The sequence below is a fragment of the Sardina pilchardus genome, chromosome 9, assembly GCF_963854185.1.
Source record: "Sardina pilchardus chromosome 9, fSarPil1.1, whole genome shotgun sequence".
NCBI lineage: Eukaryota > Metazoa > Chordata > Actinopteri > Clupeiformes > Clupeidae > Sardina > Sardina pilchardus.
In genome coordinates, this window is record NC_085002.1 from 4802657 (window position 1) to 4821059 (window position 18403).

Sequence of the window (18403 nt, forward strand, 5' to 3'; positions counted from 1 at the left end):
GCCTCCTTCTGACGACGACGCAAAACAAAGCGGCTGTCGGGCGCAAAACACAAGGAGGACCATTCCTCAAAGAAGAAATCAGACCACAGCGAAACTTGACTATGGAAACTATGGAATTGAATGGAGGAACGGACCGTGAAAATGGAGGAGAGGTAAGCCAAAAGATGGAAATTGTAAGCGCTATCTGGACGTTTAGGGACTTTGGACGGAATGTCCTCGTGCAACAGCGCGGCACATTGATTACCCTATTTTCGGAGTCGTTCAGGGTCCGGCAAGTAATATTTGGGCTCTAGCTGTTCAGCTATAGGAGTAGATTTTCTATATAAAGAAAAGATAAAGTAGACCCGCCTCTGCAGCCATCTGAAAGCCCAATCTACGGACATACCGTTTGCCTTTATTGGTATGGGACGGCATTTCTAGTTCTGGAACCAGGGCGCATTGTAGACCCCGGGCTAAGGAAGATAAATGTGAAACAGGCCTGCCGTCACTTATTCGGAATTTAAAATAGTAATTTTAAACAGATTTGCCATAGATCCCTGAAATGACCTAGTCTACAACGTATCTGAAAAGTCATTTTCCAAGTCGCTATCGTCAGCGGCTTGTTTAATGGTTATGGGAGTGACTGTGTGTGAATGATTCGCTTCATCCCATCGCGACGCATTCCTGCGTGAACAGCATCCCTTCTTATGAAGATGTTCGTATTTCTAAAGGGCTGCAGTGAGTTTACTTTTCATTCTCTGGCATTAGGACGGGACGTTGCTCAACTTTAAATGTCAACTTTATTTTGTGTTTTGTGTTGTGTGCTTATTTATTTATTTATTTAGCCTACACGTTTACGTTTATGAGTGCCATGTCATTTCATAGGTCCCTATCATAGTCATGGTCTAAAGGTGAAATTAAATAGGTCAATCACTTCAGATCCGTTGAGGTAACAATGTTGGCATTCATTAGTTTCAAAGCCCACCTGTTTCAAAATGTTGATGAGGTCATAACCACGTGCTACTGCTGCAGGAAAATCCCAAACCCATGTCGTGCACCCATGAGTAAACAAGCGGCCTAATCTGTTGGGTCTTTTAATTTGGCCTTACACTAATAGCAATGGAGGGTTAAGCAGCCCAAATGCATATGAACCTATTCACTGAACACAAAGCATTAAAAGAATAAATAAACTAGAGGTGGATCTCGGCATTGGTTCAAGCCAATACATATACCAGATTATTCATACCTTTTTAAATGTACGCATGGATATTATGGCAGGGCATGATGTAAACCAACATCCATGAGTAGTCAGCCTGTTCTCAGAGGCCAGTCATCTCTTCTATAAACAAATGTGGGGTGGCTGCTCACAAGTCAACTTTGTCCCACTTCATACATGCCCCAGGAAAGGTGTAATATTATGCACTATGCATGGCCACATATTATATGTGTCATTCACATAGTAATAGACCATGAAACTGAATTCATTTGAAAGAAATCATTCAATGTTTGAACATAGAGGCCTTTTAAATTACATGGATTTGTTCGCTCACTGAGAAAAGGTCAGTGTCCCAGTTAATAATAGAGGGGTCTGAGTGGCCAGTGGACAGAAAGGGCCCTTGAGTCACGCTCCTTTGTAATCCATCAGCCCGCAATGTTTTATTTTAGTCGTTTAAGTTAAGAATCGGCCGTGGTTTGGAAGGAAGTTTGAGGTGAAATGCTGTTGTATATGGACTTGACTAACACAAGTCATACAAAATATATATATATATATATATATATATATATATGTGTGTGTGTGTTAATGACACACTTTACTCTGTGAGTGGCTCTATACATATCGTTGTATTGAAATGCAATAACAATAAAGGCATTCATTCATTCAAAAGACAGAACTTCACAACAGACTAAATGAGACAGAGAGAGAGGGACAGAGAGAGTGAGTGTGAGAGAGAGTGAGAGCAAGAGAGAAGAGAGAGAGAGAGAGAGAGAGGGGGGAGAGTGAGAGCAAGAGAGAGGAAAAAGTCAAGTGGCTGAATTACCACAGAGAGGAAGAGTGTGGGACTAGAAGCGAGAGAAAGTGGAGAGCCAGACCAAGATAACCGACTGTCTAAGGGAGTGGACCTGTGTTTGTGGAGATTATGAGGAACTGTCTGTCCGCCGTTTGGTTTTTTTGCTGCTACCAAGGCTGACACAAGGCCCCTGTTGTTACGTCTGCATGCTCAACTCTTCTCTGAGGAAACCGAAAAAAGACCCAGCACAAACACATGAGAGAGTTCTGAAGGAATGTTTAAATGGTGACACCGTCACCAGACTTTTTGTCCAACCGTGGATTTAGCCTCTTAGCCTCATTGCTAATGAAGCACTTGATGGTCTCTTCTTTTGGTATGTATTACATTGGCTGTATTCATTTTAAGGTCATTGACATTTTGTGTAAGGTCACAGACATCTTTGCACATGCATGGTTGTGGAAGAAAACTGTATACCTCAGTTTGTGCTAGCGCAGTCAAGCTGCTTTGTAGAGTGAAATGCACCCGAGTAGGTCTGACTAATGAAACATGACTGCTAACTAGTTACATGAGAAGTGTGTTATCTGTTTGGGGACATTTGAGAGAGCATGTCATGAGATAATAGTTTCCAGATGTACTGTAATGCTTAAAGTAAACCAGAAAGGGCTAGGACCACCATAGCTCCATCTCTTTTTCAGAGAAAGGAAGGAAATAAGTTAAGCTCGCATGTTCACATCCACCCATTTCTTTTTCCTCTCCGCAAGGTCACAGGGGCTCTTTTACTTCCTGCGAAAGATGTCCTCAGCGCTTTCTTACTTCCTCTAAAAAACACACCCATGGCAGCGAAGTTTCTTCCTCTAAAAACCTCCAGCGAAATTCATAGAGTGCAAACTTCCCTCTTGGACATAACATAATAACATAACACATAACTGAAATTACAGTGGGGAAAACATGATGACTAAACCCATCAGGTCAAAGCACACGCCACAGTGTGGCGAAATCTTAACCACAAGGTTATACAGGCAGGAGTGGGCAGAGGTACCATCTTTAATCTCGATATCGGAAATGAAAAAATCACGACCAGGGACATGTCACCATCATCAACAAAGTTCTAGCAGTAAATCCAGAGGGCCCAATCTTATACAGGTTCACTTACATTGTTTCCAGGCAAAATCATCACATACAGATGCTATGATGTTTATGACAAAACCCATGACTGTCATGCTGTAGTTTCAGCAGGGACATTAGACAACTCTATCATAATGCTACAAATGCAGCTTTCCCACTGTTGGAGGCCACATCACACGATCCCTTTAATTATGTCAGCACTAATCTCTACAAAAGGATAGGCAAGCACAAAAGAAATATCTTTTATAAATTGCAAATTTATGAATATATGAATGTTGTAAATTCAAGGGCTATCTCATTAATATCCCCATGCAAATTATCATAATGACTAACCTTATTCCTCTGAATTCCTATCGCAGACCCCAGCACAAACACAACTGCTTTTTTTACAGGCTTAGAAAAACAGGCACTTTTCCTGGTACTAGCTGGCACGTGTTTGCAGTGCGCGCGGCAATGGAAAGACAATACTGGAAATTTAGATGACCAGCTTTAGATGGCTTTCCTGTACTTTTCCTGTAGCTCATATCGGTTTGGCTCTAGTAAAGAACTATTAAACACAACTGCTGTTTTACTGACAGTCTTAGCCCTGTCTATGACTAATTCACACAGTAGAGGGAACTGTTGGCAATCAATAATAAACTTGTTATAGACATATAACTACATAATCAAAATGCACTTTCTCTCTCTGCACGTCTCTCTCTCTCCCCCCTTTCCCTCTCTGTCTATCTCTCTCTCTCTCTGTCTCTCTTTCTTTCAGACTCGTCGTCAGAGAGGCTCCAGTGATGGCCTGAACATGAACCACTACGCCAACAAGAAGAGCGCGGCGGAGAGCATGCTGGACGTGGCGCTGCTGATGGCCAACGCCTCCCAGCTGAAGGCCGTCCTCGACCAGGGCCCCGGCTTCACCTACTACACCCCCCTCATCGCCCTCATCAGCATCTCCCTCATCCTGCAGGTCTTTGTGGGCGTGCTCCTCATCTTCATTGGTCAGTCAGTGAGTGCGCGGGTGGGTGGGTTCCGTGAGGGGACTGGGTTAATGTTTAACGTTTTTTAAAAACAAAGTTGAAAAACACATTCTGAAACGTTCACTTAATGAGTATTTTTCGGACCATGTCACCACGTGAACAAACGTTGGTATTTTGGCCCTAAGCCACCATGGCGCAATTGCTCTGTCGCTAGTTTGGAGTTTAACACGGTTTTAAAGTGGAGTTGGAGTTGGGTGTTGGAGTTTAAAACCGTGTTGAAGTCTAAACTACCGACAGAGTAATTGCCCCCATGAGTTTTTTCACAGCAGCCATTTTCAAGGTGAAGTGTACGGTAATGGCAGGCCCAGGTGTTAATGCCATTAATGAAGGTTCTGATCTCTCTACGCTTAAACGCTCTGCATATTGGCACCAACACGAGTGTGACATTGCAACATTCGATCACATTAGATTCTACTATGTTTTCAATACAACCCCACACACCAGTGTCTCATACATATTGGCGTGCATGTGTGTTGCAAGTGACATGGCACTCCATGTCCATGCCTATTTGCAGAGCACTTTGAGACTATACGTTTACACATGGCCTGCTATTTCCATAAACAAACATTTCACCCTCTTTGTTTTCATATATAACATCATGCACACCTGTCAGTTTTCAGAAAAGTTTAAGTTTACAGTAACCCATGTACTGTATATATGCCATCAAGAGCATGCCAGTAATGTAAAGAGAAGCTCAAGGCCACGTTAACCAATCAGAATCCCGAAAATAGCAACATCAACAAATCACTTCCTCTTTCTCATTTCAACTGTATTTGCAAATGCAAACAGACGAAAAGGGTTGACGCCAACATTTTACGACTGCTACTCTGAATGCATCCATGATCACCACAGCCAAATGAAAATGTAAACATTGGTCACACTTTTGCCACAGGTCCAAGTTCTACCAAGACATTGGCTGCCTAAAAATGTCGCACTTTTGGCGCGTAGATTGTCTAAAGCTTTGTTCTCCGTTTTTCTAAATCTTCACTTTTGTCTGAGTTTTTAGAAAGCATCCTATTCAGGCAAAATCCAAATCGCCACTCGTGTGTAACTGAAAGGCACAAACGAAGGGAAAAGTCTCTGTTTTTAAAAATACCCATGTATGTGTAAACGAGGCCTAAATGATCAGAGTCTTCATTAGCATGGTTAGCAACACCTGTGCTTGTCCTACTATTTCAAGCAGTTAAAATGGCTACTGTGAGAACGGTCTGTGGAATGTGCTTCCTCTCTCCCAGAAGTAAACTGTGTGTACACTAGTCCTCTCACCACATTTGTTTAATGTGCCCCGCTCACCATCTGGTTTTGTAAACATGATGGTCATGTGTGCACAAGCACTGCCAATGGAAACAGTAGAGTCCCGTCCATCTCACTTCAGACTGGCCCCTTTGACGTCTAAGGAGAAGTGTCAATATAAGGCTAAGACCACTGGTGGACTACTGGAGAACAAGAACGGTCTTCCTGAATCTGTTCTGATCAAAAGACATGGATATTTGAAATTTGAAGGAGGGGAAAGAAAGGGCACAGATGTGGCCTGAACAATAGGGATGTGTCTCAGCTGTTTACAATTTAAAGGAATGAGCTATGTCCTAGGGGGAAAAGACTCCTACAGTGATGGGAGGGGTCAAAACATTACGAATTCCCAATATCACATCAATGTGGCCAGTTTGGAATCATGTCAAAGACCTTCTGGCAAATTGAGTTGTCCATTTCAGCTTTTAGAACGTAACACATGTCAGTGCTGCCCAGTAAAGTAGTCCTTATTGGTCAAGCCCATAAATCTGACCCTCTTTGTTGTCTAGGTCCTTCTCTGTCTGCCCTTTCTCACCTCAGTGCACAGGCAGAGGAGCCCATTGTTCACGCCCCCCCCCCCCCCCCCCCCCCCCCCCCCAGAGGAGCCCATTGTACCCCCCCCCCCCCCCCCCCCAGTGAACTTTGACTGCACGTTTCTTTTCGAGTCAGGAAGATCCACCAACAATAGGCACTCAGAGAGTCAGTTTGCCAGGCTGCTTGCACAATGAAAATTCCCTGGATTTACATTACGCAACATGTCTTGGATTATCAAAAGCCCCCACATTTTGTTCAAGCGCGACTCAGTTAGTAGCCTGGGTGAACCAGTCGAACCTATGAGCAAATTAATTTGCTTTGCAAGTCCATCTGTAAAGGAACCCATTGACACCGGTTTTACAACTTCCAGGGACATAGCCAGCAGTGCAATTAAACTTACAGTAAATTGGTGCCTTAAACTCTTAACAAATCATTTCAGAAATGCAGAAAACACATCTTTCTTGTAAACAACGATGTTAATTGCAGTTGTTTACTCAATTACAAAGAAATAACACGTTCTTAGGTTTTTGCACTATACAGTACCTCCATTCGACTTGTTACTACCAAAGGATTATTAGGACCTCTATCAAACTAGATAAAATTCCAGTGGGAAAATAAAACAAAACAAAGTCATAACTTGTTTTGAACTGTAAAAATGTTTGTAATTTGTTTGTTTTTTTTGTTGTTGTTTTTTAAGACCATATAGCCAAGCCCTAATTCAGGGCCAGGAAATCAACCAATTGGCTTCACAAAATGTCAGTTTTGAGATCCCATAAAACAGAGTGCCACGGGTTCCCCAGTTTCAAACCCGACCTGCAGTCATTTCCTGAACAAAGACAAAAAAGGCCCAAAAATATACTTAAAAACAAAAAACTTCAGATTTTTTGTGATTGGCATGCACAACATATTCTAGGGCTGCTGGTGCTCATGCTTGGTTTTCTTTTCATAGATTTTTCAAAGTTCCATGACCCGATAATGGAAAAGGACACTGCCATTGCTATATAGTACACAGCAGAAAAAGAAGGACATGCAGTGTGTGCATCTTAAACCAAGGCACTGCCGTAGTGTGACTGTGCCATGCCTAGCATGTATGGCTGGACTTTTGTTAACATCACTTTAGTTTACCATTACTTTAGGTTCCCACACATCCTATAGAACCTGGAAAACAGGTGACTCATTTTCTGGTCTTGTGTAAAACACTGGACAATTACAGAAAAGTGACATGTCCAGGAATATCCTGGCAGTACTTGCACTCCCCTGCTTTTTCTTTCACTGAGAATACACCACAAGGCTATCGATCAGAGCACCCAAAAACAGGAAACACCGTCATCTAAAGGGTAAATTATGCTCAGGATTATGTTAACGTCAAAATAAATCATTTGAATAGGCTACTCTCGCTTATGTAACAGGGCTGTGAACACATCCCGAGGTCACGTCACATGACGACATGCTAATTTGATGACATTACGGCATGACTCAAGTGGCCTTAAACTGTAAACTGTTTACCTCTTAATAATCTCTGAATGAAATAAGGTTGGAACTGTAAGATGTATTCTGTGTTATTATTTACCATATAGTCATCTTAGACCTTTTCATCTTCAGAGGATGCCTGCATCCTTTTAGCATGGGAGAAGGATAGAGAAAAGGGCCATGTTAGTTCTGTCAGTAGAGAATCGCCATCTTTCAATCGTGAGCATGAGCTGGTCAGCAGCAATGAGGAGAAAGACATTGACGTGCGTATAGTGGATAGAAACAGCCGTCCCGGTTGTAGGGTTTTTTTCACCTCAGAGACCTGGGTTCCGGATCTGAGGGAATGACTAAGCCCTTCCTTTGTCTAAGAAACGGGATGGCTTGCCATGGGGATGTCAGAGCAGAGGCAAACCACAAAGAGAAACACATAAGTGCATGGCGCAATTCCTGTCTGTCCCACCAGCTAGATCATTCCTGACATATTCCTGAAAATGACCTGGAAAATATGTGGGAATCCTGTAGGGCTTTTCACATGTGAAGCAACGCCTTCGACTATTCTATTCATTTTCACATGAGAAGCAGGTGGGCAGAACAGGCAAGCGGGTGAATTGAGTGTTAAGCTTTTTTACCGTCTGAAAAGCATCTGTCTCTCTCCTCGATAATAGATGACCACCTACAGTTAGCTGCCATACGACTTTACTGTGAGTCAGTCCGTCGCTCAATATCGCGTTTACGTCATCAAACAAACTGAGGTTTAGGCTGCGCAAGTCAAAAAGCGCCTAACAGGAAACTGCTCAGTAAATCAACTTCACTCCTCTCCATTCAAGTCCTACGGAGTGGTTGTGTCCATTTCTTTTACTGTCTAGGGGAGCCGTGATTTCCAGCTCCATGCTCCGGATCAAGGATACAAGGAGTGTTATTTGTCACATGCATATCAATTACTTCAGTAAAGAATGCAGTGAAATTTGTCAGTTCCTTTGCCTGTTGTGCATGGGGGGGGGGGGGGGGGGGGGGGGTCCTATGACAGAAAATAATTCTGGGACCCCCCAGATTACTAGATTGTCCAGTGCCAATTGATAAATTGAGACATACTGTAAAATATATTTGATTGTAGCATATTGCAATACAGCCTATAAAAACCCTACACCGGTATTGCACATTTTCTTGCCTAAGACTTGGGCAAGTTGGGAGTTTGACCTCTTCACATACAGTATACAACATCAATAGAGTGGCTCCAGAACAACTACAGCCTAGCAGCTTTCAATGTAAAGGTGACACCTGTTAAACTAACCTCAGCATGACATTTACTAAGGGTAGAAAAGGGTAAAAAATAAAGTTACGTGACTATATGCACAGACTATGTGACCGTATGCACAAAATGAAAGGAAGTTATAGAACCGCAGCCATCCTGTATGTGTGGGTGTGTACATGTGAGTGTGTGAAAGAGAGAGAGGAAGAGAGAGGGAGGGAGGCTGTATATTGTGTCACTTGTCACTAACTCCTCTAACGTACACATATGTGACTACATGCAGACTACGTGACATCATGCACAAATTCAAAAGAAAGTAGACGTAGAACCACAGCCTTTTGTGTGAAATCTTTCCACACTGTTAAAACAGCTCTACAGTGTATATATAAGCCTCACCAAGTTCATTTTTATGCATTTAGGCTTTTAGCCAAAGCGACTTACAAACGGCATTCTCATCAGAGCAGCTCAATACAAATGCTAATCAACAAAACACAAGCAACTTAAGAAAACATTATTCATCAATTGGACAACAGCAAAACATACATAGCCTATAATCCTACAGGCGGACTAAACCATTTTACGCTTTAGCAAGGGGTGAGTGTGACCTTAGACAGTGTTCACTATTTTTTTTCTATACAAAATTCAGTTAGTCAATCAACCAAGTTACTCAGCAAATGACAAATTAAGTGCCCTAGTAATCAGTCCGTCCGTCTGTCCATTTCCCTACCTTTCACACAGTTACACAGTGCTTTGCTTTGATGACTGGTGGAAATGACCACTGTATTTATCTGACATTTACATGACCACATACCTTCAAAATGTGTTTGCCTGTAACACATACCTATTAAGTAAGAAATGTCCCTTTTGTCTCTCCGCACAGTCAAGTGGAATCTTAACGATACGAGCAAGCACTACAAGCTCAACGTGCTGGAGAACATCACCACGGCAATGGTCTTCATCGTAGTGGTCATCAACATCTTCATAACGGCCTTTGGTGTCCAGCGGCCTGCCACCAGTGCATGAGGCATGGCCCGAGGCCCGTCTATGAATAGGTAAACACAACATAGCCTACATGCCATGTGTTTGTCTCCAGCATACAGTACGTCATGTGTTATGAGAGATAATAGATATGCTTTTAGACATTGATTTAAATCATGTGTACTATTGTATATTACTTAAAAGCCCCCAATCTTAAATCACTCTATTTAAAGGAACACAGCAACATTTGGGCAAATCAGGTTATTCGCTAGACAGGAGTACCCATCTCGTCCCTTGATGGCATGTTGACATGTTGTGACTTGTGTAGGTATTTGTAATTGGCAATGTAAAATGACACAGCGGATTTCTAAGCATGCAGGTAAAGTCTCTGAACCATATTCCCATGGTAAGGATCCTACAACGAAAATAATAAAAACAAATTAAATTAAATTAAATTAAATTAAGTTCAATTAAATTAAAAGGTCAACTGCTATAGGCTAGTTTTTTCCTCCCACTTCAAAGAAGAATGCTAAGCTGGGCTAACGGTTGGGGAATTATTCTAAGATAGGTATCCACGACGGAGTTATCGGAAGCACAGGTGAGAAGGGGAGCCTACAGTATGTGCCCTCACATCTAACTCTGGTGTAGATGATAAATAAGCTTTTTCCCAAAAAGTTGATGTGTTCCTAAACATAGCACTTCATCTTAAATCTGCTTATATTCTTAAATGAACATACTATACATATTTGCTGATAGATATGATTTGCAGTTTTTAGGTGGGCATACAGTATAAAATATACTGAGAATTTCCATTAACCATCACATTTATCTCTCACAGGAAAAACTGAAACAAACCCAAAGCTATAAACGGACAGAATGAAGGACACTTACTGAACATTTTGTAGACCAAAGACGCACAGCAAAAACTCATCGATGCATTGAGGAGCCTTTGAGACCCCTGTCCCATCTCGCATCATAGCCATTACTTGGACACTGTAACTCCTGTCACTTACCAACCCCACCCTCTGTATGCATGAGATTATACACATTTTAAGGAAAATATTTATTTTCTATCGGAGATATGAAGTTTTTTTTTTAATGTTGCCTTCTTTTTATGTATGTAGTTTTATTTTGACTCTATTACTGCCTAAACTGGTGCCGTTACCTTAAGTACATTTGTGCTTGTGTTTGCTGGAAAGATTTAGCCTACAGTATGCATGGTGTGCACGAGTGTTTGCTGGGAAGATGTAGCCTACTGTGTGCATGGTGTGCACGAGTGTTTGCTGGAGAGATTTAGCCTACAGTATGCATGGTGTACATGAGTGTTTGCTGGGAAGATGTAGCCTACTGTGTACATGGTGTGTAGGTCTACTGTACTTGTCTAGCTGACTGTGTGAATATGTTGCTTCAAGGTTTATACCAAAATCACAGTTTGTTAATTTTTTTCTTATTATAGTCCTACCTGTCCATTCTGAGTGTGTACTTCTGCACTTTTAAGACAGTATGCCCGTCGGTACATGCAAGTAAACCGTTTAGCTATTTAAACTATTTGATTTCAGTTAGCAAAACAGGCCACCGGCAGGAAAATCATGCAGTCATATTTTTTTTACTTTCTCAAGTCTGTTGTAGTATTTTAAATATTTTAATCTCTGTATAGTTATTTTTTTACTATGGACCAAATTATTCAGCTTCCCTATTATGTTTGTGAAATTCTTTTTGTATGACTATTTAACCTGGTTAAAACAGTTTGTAAAAAAATCATGTTCAAAACTTTATGTATATAAGCATTTGTGTTTTTATTGTCTCTGAAGTCACATTGGCAAATGGCAGAAAAAAAAGAAAAGTTCAACAATGAAGAACAGCCCAAAGAAGAGCTGGAGGGTATTCCAGAACATTGATTAGTCACAGGCCTTCCATTCCATTCCGAAGTGTTCCGTTCGCAGAGTGTAGGTAGGCTGAAACAGTTACGTTTCCTCTACAGACAATGGAACTGGCTACACCAATCAGGAGAGCACTGCACACATTTGGGGGAAAAAATCAGATCAGTCCTCTAAAACTAATTTCATGTTCCATGAACTAAATGCTAGAGTGCTAAACGCACGTCTGGTGTACCGTAGCCTCCCTGTGAGTGGGTACACCTAATAAGCAGCCTTGTGGGTTTGTTTTGCAGGTAGAATTGGACAATGGTGCTCAGCTATTAGGTGGTTTACCACATGCTGTTGAGTTAATTCAGCCAGGCTTGTGACTACTTCTTGTTCTTAGAATACCTCAGCTCCCAGACATCTGGATACAGGTTTTACTGTAAGAACATGGGGTGTAACATAATGTTTATGTGAATACCAGCAAGGCGTAGTGTGCAGTTTTACTGAATGTCAGCAAGAAAACAAAAAATATTAGAAACACATAAAAATATATATTTGACAGCCCAGAGCTGAAAAAGATTAAGGCCACAGGGAGCATGTAGTCCATGAAAAGCCATAACCTGTGGGTCAAGAGGACTGTTACGGAAGTACAGACTGTACACAAGAACCAACTACTTTGATTGAGAAAGTTAAGGAAGCCTTGAACCCTGGACTGATGGCATGTCACTGCCACTGTACTGACTCCAGTGCAAGATTGTGTATGGCTAGGTGTGCACTTGAACAGTCATTGTTTATGCATTTGTTTGGATTATGACAGTATGAAAAAAAAAAATCCTGAACTTTCATCATTTCTTTGTGAGACTAGTACAAGAAGGTTGTAAATTACATTTAAAATAAAAAGGCATCTTCAGGTTTCTTGATATGTCCCAAATGGCAGTAGACGGATTAAGCTACTTGGTGAACTGTAGGTAAAAGTCCACCTTAATACGTAGCATGTTATGCAGAGATATCTTCTCTAGTTAGACTGTTGCTCCCAAGGTTTTTCCAAGAGAAGTTTAAGTAACAGGTATGTAACCCATAGGATTTCTAAATAAATACATTCCCTTCATGTCAAAGATATCTAATAAAAACATACCCACACAAGAGCACACTCCCCACTAAGGATACATAGTGGAAAATATAACGAGGCTTACAATCTATGATACCTTTTCTAGTTATGTAAACCGAGCAGACTAAGGTCAAGAATTGCCCCAAGAATGCATACAGCCCTTAGGCATTGAAAAAGGCATGAACCTTACCGATATGAACTAATCTACAAGAGTCCCCCTCACCGGAGCCAATGCCTTGGCGTGCTTTAAAAAAAAAAAAAAAAAAAAAAAAGTATACTATGCATTGTATGTGTACAAATATGCATTGCAAATATGACGTCAAAATTGTGAGTCCCCTGATTTCGGTACAAATTTGACACCGTGAGATGTTTTGGAAGTGTCCTGCTGTGTGCAATCGGATGTTGTTGTTGGTTAACGTGAAGTTGAGCTACTTTGGAATTGGGTCCTCGGTGTACCAGATCAGAACCTCCCGCACTCGCCGCCCCAGACCCAGAGCTGCCAGCCCCAGAGCCCTGCTGGTGCCGCCCGCCACTTTGGACTCTGCAGAGGAGAGAGGTGGAGAGATTTCATTTTTACCTCTGCCAAGGAGGTTATGTTTTCATCGCTGTCTGTCTGTCTGTGACATAACTCAAAAAGTTATGGATGGATTTCAATTACATTTTCAGGGAAAGTCTGAAATGACCCAAATGACCCAAATGTCTGAGATGACCCAAATGACCCAAATGTCTGAGATGACCCAAGGAAGACACATAACCGCTTCCTGCATCCAGACGGTGATACGGATGCAGGAGGCGGTTATGTGTTCACTTGGCGGAGTTCTGCGCTATCTGAGTGCTTTTGTAGTTCTATCCATGCAGCCACGGGAACTTGTGCTCATACAAGTGCAGTTCAGTATAAATAATCTTCTATGAAAAAACATGATTACCCATGTTTTATCTTTAACCAAATAAACAGTCATGATAATGCAAAGATGTCTTTTATATGGTCTCAACTACCATGAATGGGATCAGCTTTTACCAACAAACCAATATTGTGTGTCCATAAGTTTATCAACCAGCTTTCTGCATAATCAAGGCTGACTGTGCAGGGTGTGTCCAAACAAACCCCATCATTTTTTGCTCATTATTGATTGATCAAACAAAGCCTTGACTCACCTCCGCAGTAATACAGAAGGGCTACACCTACGGCCACACTGAAGCAGCTTATGAAAAACAAAGGACCTGGAAAGGATCAAAACAAGCATGCTCAGCGATTGTGTGTTTGGTATGTGCGCATATGTCATGTAATGTCAACATCACCCTTGTGTTTGTATGTGTGCGTGTCATGTCATATCATGTCAACATCACCCTTATGTTTGTATATTTGCATGTCATGATATGTTATGTCAACATCACTCTTAAAAGGGCAATGTAAGATGGCTACTACAGACTGTAGCCTCATCCTTACCAATCCACTTCCAAAGTCTGAAGTGGACAGTAAGGCATTGCATGGTGTACATGTAGTTCAGGGATAAACCTGGGTCATTCTTCTGCTGAAAAAAAAAAAAAACAGCTAGAAACCAGCTTATGCTGGTAGCTGGTTTTAGCTGGTCTTTGCTGGTGTAGCTGGTTAGGCCAGCAGGTGGACATGCTAACGTGACCAATGACCATCTGAGGAAGCTGGTCATGCTGGTGTGACCAGCATGTTGTGTAGGATACAACTGGTGTAAGATGGTCATGCTGGTGGTGACCAGCCTGCCAAGCTTGACATTGTTGGTCTAAGATGGCCACGCTGGTTTGCTAGAATGACCAGCGTAAGCTAGCATGGGCAGTTAAACCAGCAACACCAGCAAAAATGACCAGCTTGAGGTGGTACGACGAGCAAAAACAGCTGAATTACCATCATTAACTGGGTAAACCAGTTGAAGGTATGTTTTCATATTGCTTTGCTGGTCAAGCAGGAAAACCATCATAGGGTGGTCAAACAAACTGGTTAACAAGCTGGTCAACCAGCAAACCATCCAAAGCTGCTCCAGCTGTTTTTTTTTTTTTAAGCAGGGTCATTTAACTCAGAGTAAGTGGTGCATCTCCTAATAGAAGAGACCTATGACTTACATGAGAAAGAACCCCAAAGGTTTATTTTATCAAAAGGTTTACCACTTAATTTGAGTTAACCTTACCCAGGTTTATCACAAAACCACATACTTGGAATACCCAGGTTTCAGACTTAGGGAAAGATGTTCAAACATACAGCTTGTTCATGTATTGAACTTAGTAGCTTAGACTGAGGGAGTGATCAAATAGATAGACAACTGAATAAGTTAAAAGATGGTATATAGAAAGAGGTAGAGAGGCAGTTAGGGTTTAAAAGAGACCAATGAAGTTAAAAAAAATGATAACCATAATAATAATATAGCTCCTACTTACCTCTGTCATTTAGCACAAATCTCTGTCTAGGGGTGGACGCTGGACTAATGACTAGGTCTATAGATTCTGTACAAAACAAAGACAAATCGTTTGAATCAAAGCAAGTTACTCAGCTGATACAAGCCACACACAAGCCACAAACACAGAAAAAGCAAACAGCTATGCCTGTTATCAATGAGAGGGTCTAACCTCTACGGCGGAGGCGTGTCGGCAGGCCGAAGTACACCTCCTCCACGTGAAGATGTAGCGCTCGGTAGAACTCACGGCACGCCTCCTCACCCTTCTCCTGCAGGTGTGTCAGGAGCTCGGCCAGCCGAATGCAGGTGGGGACGTCCAGATCCCTGAACTACAGCAGTTTGGAAAAGGTTTCAATGACTCTCGGCCAGCCACACTCTTAATTCCATACTCAAAGAAATAACTGATGTACTGTATGTACAGTCATTTCCCGCATATAAGCCGCAGGACAGTGTTTTATGCAAGTTAAAATAAGCAAAACCATATTAACGCCATATTAACTGCCCCCCTGTATTAACCTCATAGCTGAAGAATATGTATAATGTATAAGCCGCGGCTAATAGTCGGGAAATTACGCAAAAGTCTCAACCTGGCTAATTTAGTCTGGCTCCTTATCATTCCCTAGCGCAGTGGTTCTCAAACCTCTTTTGTCAATCCCAAATTTTCCAGGCCCACCTGACCCATGAACCCGGCATTTGGCAAGTCGGTCTGTTAATGACTATGTTTGTGTGTGGCTATTTTGTTTTGAATCTGTGATCTTCTTTGTGAAAAAAGAAAGTCATTATTGTAGGATACTATAAAGGTACTATAAAAAAAAAACTCATCTCCTCCTGTTTATAGGGCCTCACTTGTCATGTCTCTATTCCCCACTATTGGAACGTTGAGAACCACTGCCCTAACGTAATTAGTGTCATTCATTCGAAAGAAGAGCACCTGAATGTGCTTTTTTTTGTGATTGTGTCATCTGTGGGTGATGCAGTGAGGCATGTTTGTATTGTCCATACTTTGATTTCATGTAGTATGTTGTAAGTGTGTTACGCAGTGTGTACTGCAGCCCAAGATAAATCCCCCCCCCGGGGGACATTAAAGCTGATCTTATCTTATGATGATGTGTTATATCTTCCTAAAAGAAAGAAAACATCCTCCACAGGATTATGAGTGATACCTTTTTGGCCTCATTGTCGGTGAGAACCTGGGGGTAGATCCTGTTGAGTTGAAGAATGAGTTTGTCTACTACCTCTGTATCTAGACGCCGATCAGCCTTCAAGAACCGGCTGTCAGCTCGCAGCTGTTCCAGGAAGGTTTCTGACACAAATACATACGCCATGCAATAACATTAGCAAGCAGTGATAACCATTCATCGATGATCAGCATGTGAGTAATGTAGGATACCTATCTACATTATCAGACTGCCTGGCTCTGGCTTGAGAAGATTTCATCAGTTAAAAATAAACTATAATACATGCATGAGACTGTAAAGGATTATGGCAGCAGTTTTTAAATCCAATGATACAGGCAAAAGGGGCAGACTCGGAGCGCACAATCTGGCGACACGTCTTTACGTACTTTTGGTTGATGTTATTGTTCTTGGCTAACTACAACCAACTAACATAGCATGGCTAGGTGGTCGTTCATGATATGCAGACTTCCACTAAGCAATTGTTCAAACTAAACGCCCCTTGTGAGGCTCTGACTTAGCCTACTACAACAGACCAAGTTGTCCACGTTAACGCAGAGGCGTAAAGCTTAGCTGCTTTGCAAGACAGAAGCAACTGGGCTGGTAAACATCAAGAGAGTCGACATTCTTGCATCTCTTACGAGCAACGTACAGAAGGCTACTTTGGTCAAACGAGTATCGACAACTCAATAACTAATCAAACTAACCTTTGCTGTAAATTGAACTAGGACACTGATACTATTGAAGTATACACGGGAAGACAGGAGAGCTCAAGGGTAACTAGCTGACACTTTCGTCACGCACAAGGGATAGCCTCCTGATTTAAAGAACACAATGTACCAATACAGTCGCCGTATTAAAAACCGATAAAAACTAAATGTAAGCCCTGTTTTTCGTAGAGACAAAATCTGAAACAAACCTCCCATTGCAGATTCCTTCTACCCTGCCCTTTGTCCTGACACTCCCATTATGGTAAGCTGCCTGGAGGGTCGGACAGGAAGTAATCCGGAGACGGCGAGATGGCACATAAGAGTCGTGCTACTGATTCGAGTCATCGAAGTGAGTTTAGTTCCAGTGTCCAGTCGAATCGATTCATGGTTCAAGTCCAGAAATGCATTCAGGTCCTTCAGTCACACCAGAACATTGAGACAAAAAGGTTTGTTGTCTGTTGAGAAGTTGAAGAGTTTAAATTGAAATGTATTCATAAATAAATAAATAATTGAACCACCAAGCAACAGCAATAAGCTTAATGTAACATTAGAGGCCCCTATATTGTTAAAAAAAAACTTAAACCATGGCTGCCCTCCCTGCCAATGTTCAGTTTTCCATATTTGAAATGTATGAAAATGAGTGCATAATCAGATAATGGGTGCCTCTCATGTAAAGTTTATATGTCCTCCCTCGCTCCTCGGGCCTTGATCCTCACTGATCTACATAAAGAAAGATAGACGAAGGGATAGACTATCGTTGTTGCAGCCCCATCATTCTTTATGTAGATCAGTCAGGATCGAGGCCCGAGGAGCGAGGTAGGACGTATAAACTTTACATGACAGGCACCTTATGCCTCAATTTATTCAAACTTGACTGGAGGCCTTGCCTCATAATTCCCTGGGTTCTGTAAAGTGCTAAATTCTAAATTCTTATAGTCCAACACAAAATCATTCCCACACACACACACATAGGCCTCCAGCATCATCACAACCACAGAGCCCTCACACAGTAGGCTATGACACATATGACTGTACAGTCTATGGTATGAGCAGATTCAGTATGCACACAAAAGTTTGTCCCTTCAGCAAAGCTGAACTTAGCTGTGGCTAGAGTGAGCCAGGGTCTTTCTTCTGTTGTGTACAGTGACTACACACCAAAGTCTGGGTCTTTCTTCTGTTGTGTACAGAGTGGGCTACACATACCGTAGGCTAAGGGAAGTGAAAGTCTGGGACTTTCCTCACTTGTGTGAGTGGGCTACACATAATTGAAGTGAAAGTCATGCAAACATATCTTGCATTTTTCATAACCGAATAAATAATAGACGGTAGCAGATAGGCTAGCATTTCATAGCAGGCAGGACATAGAAGCACAACAGTGGACAGTACAGCCTAAACTTAACATCTACAGGTGTGATAATCAATGTTCTGGAAGGTCCCATTCCCATTGGGCAGTGTTCCCCACCTCC

General features: G+C 41.9%; 2 protein-coding genes across 3 annotated transcripts; one reads left to right on the top strand and one right to left on the bottom strand.

Annotated features, from left to right (window-relative positions):
• ninj1 (ninjurin 1) lies at nucleotides 1–11437 on the top strand. Of its 2 annotated transcripts, none has more exons than XM_062545378.1 (4): nucleotides 1–152; nucleotides 3871–4099; nucleotides 9562–9733; nucleotides 10498–11437. In XM_062545378.1, the coding sequence occupies exons 1-3, from the start codon at nucleotides 102–104 to the stop codon at nucleotides 9702–9704; spliced, it is 423 nt and encodes a 140-aa protein (XP_062401362.1). In that variant the 5' UTR covers nucleotides 1–101; the 3' UTR covers nucleotides 9705–9733; nucleotides 10498–11437. The 2 variants fall into 2 exon arrangements, with proteins under 2 accessions (XP_062401362.1, XP_062401363.1); XM_062545379.1 differs by lacking the exon at nucleotides 1–152 and adding an exon at nucleotides 2011–2361.
• On the bottom strand, nucleotides 11437–17284 carry card19 (caspase recruitment domain family, member 19). The gene is made up of 6 exons (XM_062545376.1): nucleotides 17147–17284; nucleotides 16216–16355; nucleotides 15225–15381; nucleotides 15036–15101; nucleotides 13785–13850; nucleotides 11437–13170 (listed from the first exon to the last, which is right to left on the bottom strand). The coding sequence occupies exons 1-6, from the start codon at nucleotides 17151–17153 to the stop codon at nucleotides 13058–13060; spliced, it is 549 nt and encodes a 182-aa protein (XP_062401360.1). The 5' UTR covers nucleotides 17154–17284; the 3' UTR covers nucleotides 11437–13057.
• Nucleotides 17285–18403: the final 1119 nt, after the last annotated feature.

What these genes read in the sequence shown, in the direction of transcription:
- card19 (XM_062545376.1), bottom strand. An exon ending in GACACGCCTCCGCCGTAGAG is followed by an intron (nt 15,102 to 15,224) that starts GTTAGACCCTCT and finishes TGTTTTGTACAG; the next exon opens with AATCTATAGACCTAGTCATT. An exon ending in ATTTGTGCTAAATGACAGAG is followed by an intron (nt 13,851 to 15,035) that starts GTAAGTAGGAGC and finishes GATCCTTTCCAG; the next exon opens with GTCCTTTGTTTTTCATAAGC.
- ninj1 (XM_062545378.1), top strand. Translation starts at nt 102, where the DNA reads ATGGAAACTATGGAATTGAATGGAGGAACGGACCGTGAAAATGGAGGA. An exon ending in ACCGTGAAAATGGAGGAGAG is followed by an intron (nt 153 to 3,870) that starts GTAAGCCAAAAG and finishes TCTTTCTTTCAG; the next exon opens with ACTCGTCGTCAGAGAGGCTC. An exon ending in CGTGCTCCTCATCTTCATTG is followed by an intron (nt 4,100 to 9,561) that starts GTCAGTCAGTGA and finishes CTCTCCGCACAG; the next exon opens with TCAAGTGGAATCTTAACGAT.